Source organism: Apis dorsata, unplaced genomic scaffold (assembly GCF_000469605.1).
Source record: "Apis dorsata unplaced genomic scaffold, Apis dorsata 1.3 scaffold_162, whole genome shotgun sequence".
In the NCBI taxonomy this organism is placed as follows: Eukaryota; Metazoa; Arthropoda; class Insecta; order Hymenoptera; family Apidae; genus Apis; species Apis dorsata.
This window is the reverse complement of record NW_006263451.1, coordinates 1155230-1161901: the sequence shown is the minus strand read 5'-3', so window position 1 is coordinate 1161901 and position 6672 is coordinate 1155230. Positions and strand designations below refer to the sequence as shown.

Genomic DNA, 6672 nt, shown 5'->3' with positions numbered 1-6672 from the left:
GATTTCTCAGCTTGCATAGCAGAAGGTGGTGGATGATCAGGCGTCGGAGGTTGAGCATAGTGTGTAGGACTGGTGGGCAGCATCATTTGTACTCGTTTCAAGCGTTTGTCAGTCGCCTCGCGGCCATCCGGTGTAGAATGCTCGTCAATGGCATCACGCTTGTCGTCCAAAAGGCTCTCCTGGGAAGACTTGAGTGTCAGGAACGCGTTTGACACGAATACTGGTTCCTGGACGAATGAATCGGTCTCGCTGCACGGTGATTTGTCTACGCATGGGCTACTCTCCTGCTCATAATTCTCAAACGCGTGTCTACGTAATTTTCGTCGAGGATTCAATGTTTTGATCGGTCTGTTCTCGTAGATGGAAGTGATGGCGACTGGTTCCACATAGGTTTCACGTCTTTCCTCGCTATCCGGCACGCGAGACTTCATCTCTACATATTGGTCCACACTTCTGGTTACGTGACGCAATTGTTCACGACGTTTCTGCAACTGTTCCAAGTCAATGTGACTACGAGCGCCGCTGCGCGCCATGAAAAGATATTCGTAATTGCTAGGGCCCAAAGTGCAATCCGCTGATAAGGACATTTGGGTCTGTAGATGCGTTGGTGAGACAGACAAGTTGCGCCTCGGAGGTTTTTTTGGTGGTGTTGGCTGAAATATAGGTACGAATTAATATTTATTTGTTTATGATTCAATACAAAAATTCATCTAAAGCAAACTTATACTTATTACTTATAAATTCAAGCAACATTTTTATATAACAATTTTTATATTTATTTTAATTTCTAGAATTAATTCTCTAAAGATATTCTCTATGAATATTGTTAATACTTTTTAAAATGATAACAATTGAATAATTGTTAAAATTATAGGAATATTTATTTTAATTGGCCTCAATTTAAATGTCATCTTAATTGATTGCGAGTAAAAAAACATCGATACTTTGACAATAATGTGATATCTCGTCAATACTAAATGTGAAAACAAATAACAAGAGGTCAATTAAGAATTGAGGTTAATAAAAATGAGAATGAAACCTTCATCCTTACGAAAAAAAAAAAAAAAAAAAAAAAAAAAAAAAAAAAAGAAGAAGCAATTGGATGAAAACGAGGTCCAACTAATAATACCGATCAATCGTCGGATATCTTTTGAAGGTAATATTCGATCGGCATTTTCACGAAGCAGTCTCGTTCGAAGGAAAAATGTAGCCAGCGTCAAGCTGTCGGGCCAATTAACTTGCGATTAATTTGTCCACGTTAACGAACTGTAAGGCGCAGAGATGATTCATTGCCGGGTTACACGGTACGGTTCTTCGATGCGAAAAAAGAAGTCAATCTCGAGTAAGTGGAAGAAAAAGAAATAGAGGAACTTAAAGAAAGACAATTCACCGTATAAATTAGAATCCTGTTAACAACATCGAAATTAACAATCTCTTAATATTCAAGAAAAAGTTGAAGAAATATATTCAAGATATATTATAAGATAATATAAGAATATTCAAGAAAAGTTATTAATGAAAAGAAAAAGTTATTATCATACTTAAGAAAATTTTACTTAGAACATGGTAAGATAATGCAAATAATAATTTATATAATTCAAATCTAAATAATTCAAATTTATAAATTTCTCATTATTTTAAAATTACAGTAACCCGGATAACCATGGCAAAATAACAAACAATTACTTTCCAAACAATCACAATATAAATAAAAGGTATATCTTCGAAAAAAAAAAATTTCAAAATCAAATCTCCCGTTTAAAATTTAAAACTAATTTTTCTTAATTTTTTCAGACAAAAATAAGGCATATCGCAAGTTTGCTCGTATCTATTTCATTTACACGTATTGTTCTGTATCACACATTATCGAATATATCAATTATCAACACGGAAATAGATTTCGCTTCGAACGAGAATATTTCTCGCGATCTCGTACAATCTTTCGTCGGAGTGAGGGAGGAGAGGCGAAAAGGGGATCCGGGATATATATTCTTACCGAGACTTTACTGTTGGAGGCGGGGCTGTGAAGAGAACTGGACAAGGGTGCCATTGGCAAGTAAATCCCGGCGGCGCTGGAATCGTTGGGCAAACAACGCCGGTCCCGCGGGCTCGGTCCACCGACGCTCGAGGACGAGGAAACGCTCAATTGGTCCGACTCCCTGCCACCCCCGTATCCCGTGGGTAATGTCAAGGACAGATCCTCCGACACGAAGCTACCCTCCATTGTTCCACGAGGTACCGGTGGCGTTTGGTACAATCCGCTGTCGGAACCCCTGCGCAACCAAACTTAAAGTCTCAGAGGGACTAATTCACAACTTGGAATTGCTAATAGATAAATCTCTTTCTTTTTCTTTTTCTCTTTACTTATTTATTTTTTGTTTTGATTTGTTTATTTGTTTGTGTAGTAAAGCTAAACATCGTGCAGTAGCGCTTTGGACGATTAACACTGTAACAAATTTAAGGATTGTTGAATATTCGAAGATGAAAGTGTATTTTGTTTCAACACTTGTGATGGAAGAGAACTCGTGTTATGATTTTTACTCGTGTGGATATAATTGAAAAGTGTTGTTTTTATGAGAATTGATTCACGATAGAAATGGTAAGCTGTTCATATATTCCTTTTCAGATTTTTGTTTTTCTTCTTGTATTTGATCATTCACACTTCACACTTAATTTATAATGTAAAAACATTAATCTTATTACAGAAGATGACAATGGCAAATGACAAAATTTCATTAAATCTATGATCACTTTAAAAGGATTCAATCAAAATTACAATCATATTATTCAATTCTAATTTACAAAAAAGATTTATTCGTATTTCGCAAAAATCCAATTGCATTAGAAAGATTCAACAAGTCATTTCTTCAGTAAAATTCAGTTTAGGGGAAGAAAATCTCGATTGATTCGACAATCGAACAGAATATTTATTCCAATGTCGGGCGAATCAAAAGCGCTACCATCGTGCTGGAGAATGTTTGCATGCCATTACCGTGTGGTGTCACGCTGTGTTAATGGTATTCTGTCGGTGGTAGTGTTTTGTGGTTTGTCGTCGGGAGTCTGATCGGAACTTTCGAGTGTATTTATCGAGTTCAGAGTGTCGGACATAGACATAAAGACGCTGTCGAAGACTGAACTGGGGTCGGAGTCCTCTGTCTGCTGGAGGGTCCTCCGTACACCGTTCACTGGTCCCCCATTCTGCTCGTCTTCACTGAAATTCGCAATCCATCCGGTATCGTCAGATTTGAATTTCCAACGACTCGTTTACCGTATAGCATAATGAGAAGAAAGCGTAGCCACTGCCGAAGCGAGCAATAGCGTGCCATTTTTTATTTCTGTCATCTTTTTAGTAAATGCGTATTTTTTATTTCTTATTATTTTTCTTTTTTTTTTTTTTTTACAAAAAACAGAATAGAGAATACAGATTAGAATAAATATTAAATTAAAAAAGAATTAATTGTAAGATGTGCATCCACCAATCATCAACTATAAAATAATACATAACAGCGTTAAATATTAGCATCAATAATTGCTTGTCTTTTCTTTCCAATTACAGTTACCTTAAAGAAATCGTCTCTTTCAAAGATAACTCGTTCATCGATCAACCTAAACAACCGATATACACCGTGCATCATCGTCTCTCCCTCGACAAAGTGCGTAAGTTCGAGCGGATGAACGGCGACTTTTTAATGAGGCCACGTAGACGAGGTCGGGGGCGCGACAGGAGAAACAGAAAGAGTAAAAGCGGCCGAGGACCGCTGTTAGTGGACGAGGCCAGAGGAGTGGAAACAAGCGAAGCCAGAGGTGAACGAGGAACCGGCGAACCGCGAGTGGAAGGCCATGCCCATAGGACGAGGGAGAGAGCAATGGTTATTAGTTTTATGCTGAGACGGGCTAACATTTACATTGTTTAACGTGATGGATTCATCTCGAGGCGGTCGAGCCACGGCTACCGACGTCAAACATTGACGGTGGAGGTGCGGAAAGCCCTGGTACCGCTCCTCGCCTCCCCTCTCCCTCCCTCGTCTCGACATATCCGTCTTTCGTTTCTCCCTCTCTCTTTTTCCCACTGTCAGACAGTTCCCGGTCGGCCTCGGCCCTCTTTCTCTGTTGGTCTGCTCGGGCCAACCAGTCGTGCTTACCAGCTGGCAGAGCAATGCAGAGCGAAAGAGAGAAACGGAGAAAGAAAGAGGAAGGGAAAGAGAGAGAAAGAGAGAGAGAGAATACCAATAGGGTGACCTAGGGGTGAACGAGGCGGTCGGACCCACCATCGCCTGCCTACATCAGGAAAATTAAACCAAGCCAAGCGGTGCTTAACGCGCTGGGGCTACACGCTGCCGCGCCACCTCCTCCAACCTCTTCTCCTCCACCTCCACCTCTCTCTTCTCTCTCTCTCTCTCTCAGCTTTTCCCTTTTCGGCCCCAGAACCTTTCCTTCTCCTCTCTGCCCTCCTCCCTCCTCTCCATCGTCCTTCTTCTGACCACCCTCGCAAAACCTACCTCCCCCCACCCCGCCCAGCCAGAACTTCGGTGGCTGTGCGGCGCAAGAGGCAGAGCATCGGTACTAAAACGGTACCAGCTCGACGACGACGCCGCTAACCATCATCCGAGCCACTCGCCACCCGTTCATTCACTCCGTGTGCCCCACGTCCAACGTCTATGCTTTTGTTTACCCGACATCTCCTATATTAAAGCCGCCACGGTTATGCGCCCACCTATATATATATATATATATATATATATGTACTGCATATACCGCTCTTTTCTAGAAAATATTACCGATCTCTACTCTACTCTATTCTACTCTACTCTACTCTTATACGATGCACCGACGCGATATTCTTTTCTCTCACTCCATTCCAAGATGACGCCGGATGAGCACAAATACAGGGGAGGGAGGGGGGAGGGAGACAAGTAACAGCTCGGTGCAATTGTTTCTTTTTTCCTTCTTGTTTTATTTTTTCCTTCGTCTTTTTTTTTTTTTTTTTCGTTTCGTTTCGTTCTGTTTCTTTTCTCTTCCGTGTGTTTTTTTTTTTTCGTCCCCCCCCTCCTTCTCTTCTCGACGGCGAAGTTCACGCAATCGTTACACGGAAATGCAAAATGCGAATGGCGTGTAGCGATGCGTTCGTTCTTGTTGGAAGGATGATGGCTCGTCGCGATCGAAAGCAGTGGTTTTTTTTTGCATCGATGGAACCGAGGCACCGTTATTATTGTAGCGTTTGCTTTTTATCGGTATGATACTGTTGGATCCGTTCATTTTGATTTAAATACTTCTCGATTGTTTTAACGAATTTCTTATTTGTCTGTGATTTGAACAAATTAAGAAAGGGGCCATTTTCTTATCATATTAAAAGGAGAAAGAGAGAGAGAGAAAGAGAAAAATTGACGATTTAAAATTTTTTAAATTAAAATTAAATTTTTAAGTAAAGTTTTTAATCGCTTATATCGAATTATTGTTTTATTCCTTACAGCTTGAATCGCAGAGCGCAATAACGGCATTTTACATTACGAAATTTTACATCGTGGGAATAGTGTATGGCGGCAAAAAAAAAAAAAAAAATAAAAGAAGGAATGTACATCGAAAGCAACGGCGGAATAGTGACGAGGCGGTGTTAAAAGGAGGAAGGGGGGACACGATACTCACAAAGACATAACGGAAGTGCCGGAAACACGGCGATCATCGTCCCGAGGCTTGTGATAGAACTGCCATTGAGTGGGCGATGTCCCTTCCGCCGGGGAGAGATCATCCCCTGGGCGAACGTTCTCGTAAGGGCTGCCCAATGAATCGTTCCCTTGGACCGGAATCGGTGGCAAGTTCTCGCTGTCGGCATCGCTCTCCACGCCAGAGGAAGATCTGTGCCCTGCTCGAAATATTTCATTCGTCGATCATTCATTTTAACTTGCAACATTCGAAGCGTTCATTTTTTTATTTAACTCGACTGAAGTACGAAGATGATGTTCGAAGAATAGGAAGAATGATGGATTGTACGCAAGACGATTAATGGCGCAATTAACGAGACAATGTTATAGAAAGAATTTCGTTTTCTAATTTATAATTTTTCGTGTGAAAATTTATTTTTAATTAGGCAAAAAAAAAAAATATTGAAAATTTGATTGGTTATAATTGGAAGAATCGTAAGAATCATAATGATGTAAGAAATTTATATATTCATTTAATTTTCTATCAATATCATATAGAATATTATAGAAATTTATTTTTTCAGATTGGAATTCAATAGCGACGTGATTTTATAACATTAAAATTATAACACAAACGACTAAATTCAAAGTATCATCGCGAAGAAACCACTTACGTATTTTCAAAAAATTGGAAACTCAAAAAAACCTGTAAAAACGAAACCAAAGTGAAATCTGACTTGATTCGATAATCGTAATGGTAATAACAAGTGGATGAACATCACGGAACAAGCTTACGACCCAATACGAAAAATTTCCTCGGCGTTAACAAGGTTCAACATGGCATCGGGCGAAATCTTATCGCTCGATGCTCGCTCATGCAAACCGTTCCAACAAATTTTTCGAGGGTACGTAGCCGGTATCAGGGCCGGGCAATCGGCTCGGTTATACACTTATACACGCGCGTGACAGCTCGCCGAGAGACACGTCGTTTTTTCTCAACCAGATATACGTCTCGTTAATTGCACAGCTCGTT

At 40.2% G+C, this 6672-nt stretch overlaps 1 protein-coding gene across 1 annotated transcript in view; it reads right to left on the bottom strand.

The window, feature by feature from the left end:
- LOC102681234 overlaps positions 1-6672 on the bottom strand; it is a 75688-nt gene that overhangs the window by 43254 nt on the left and 25762 nt on the right. The window contains exons 6-9 of the mRNA XM_031509553.1: positions 5644-5883; positions 2993-3211; positions 1997-2273; positions 1-653 (exon numbers count right to left, since the gene is read on the bottom strand). Coding sequence (XP_031365413.1) covers positions 1-653; positions 1997-2273; positions 2993-3211; positions 5644-5883 — 1389 coding nt within the window. The remainder of the gene's footprint in view (positions 654-1996; positions 2274-2992; positions 3212-5643; positions 5884-6672) is intronic.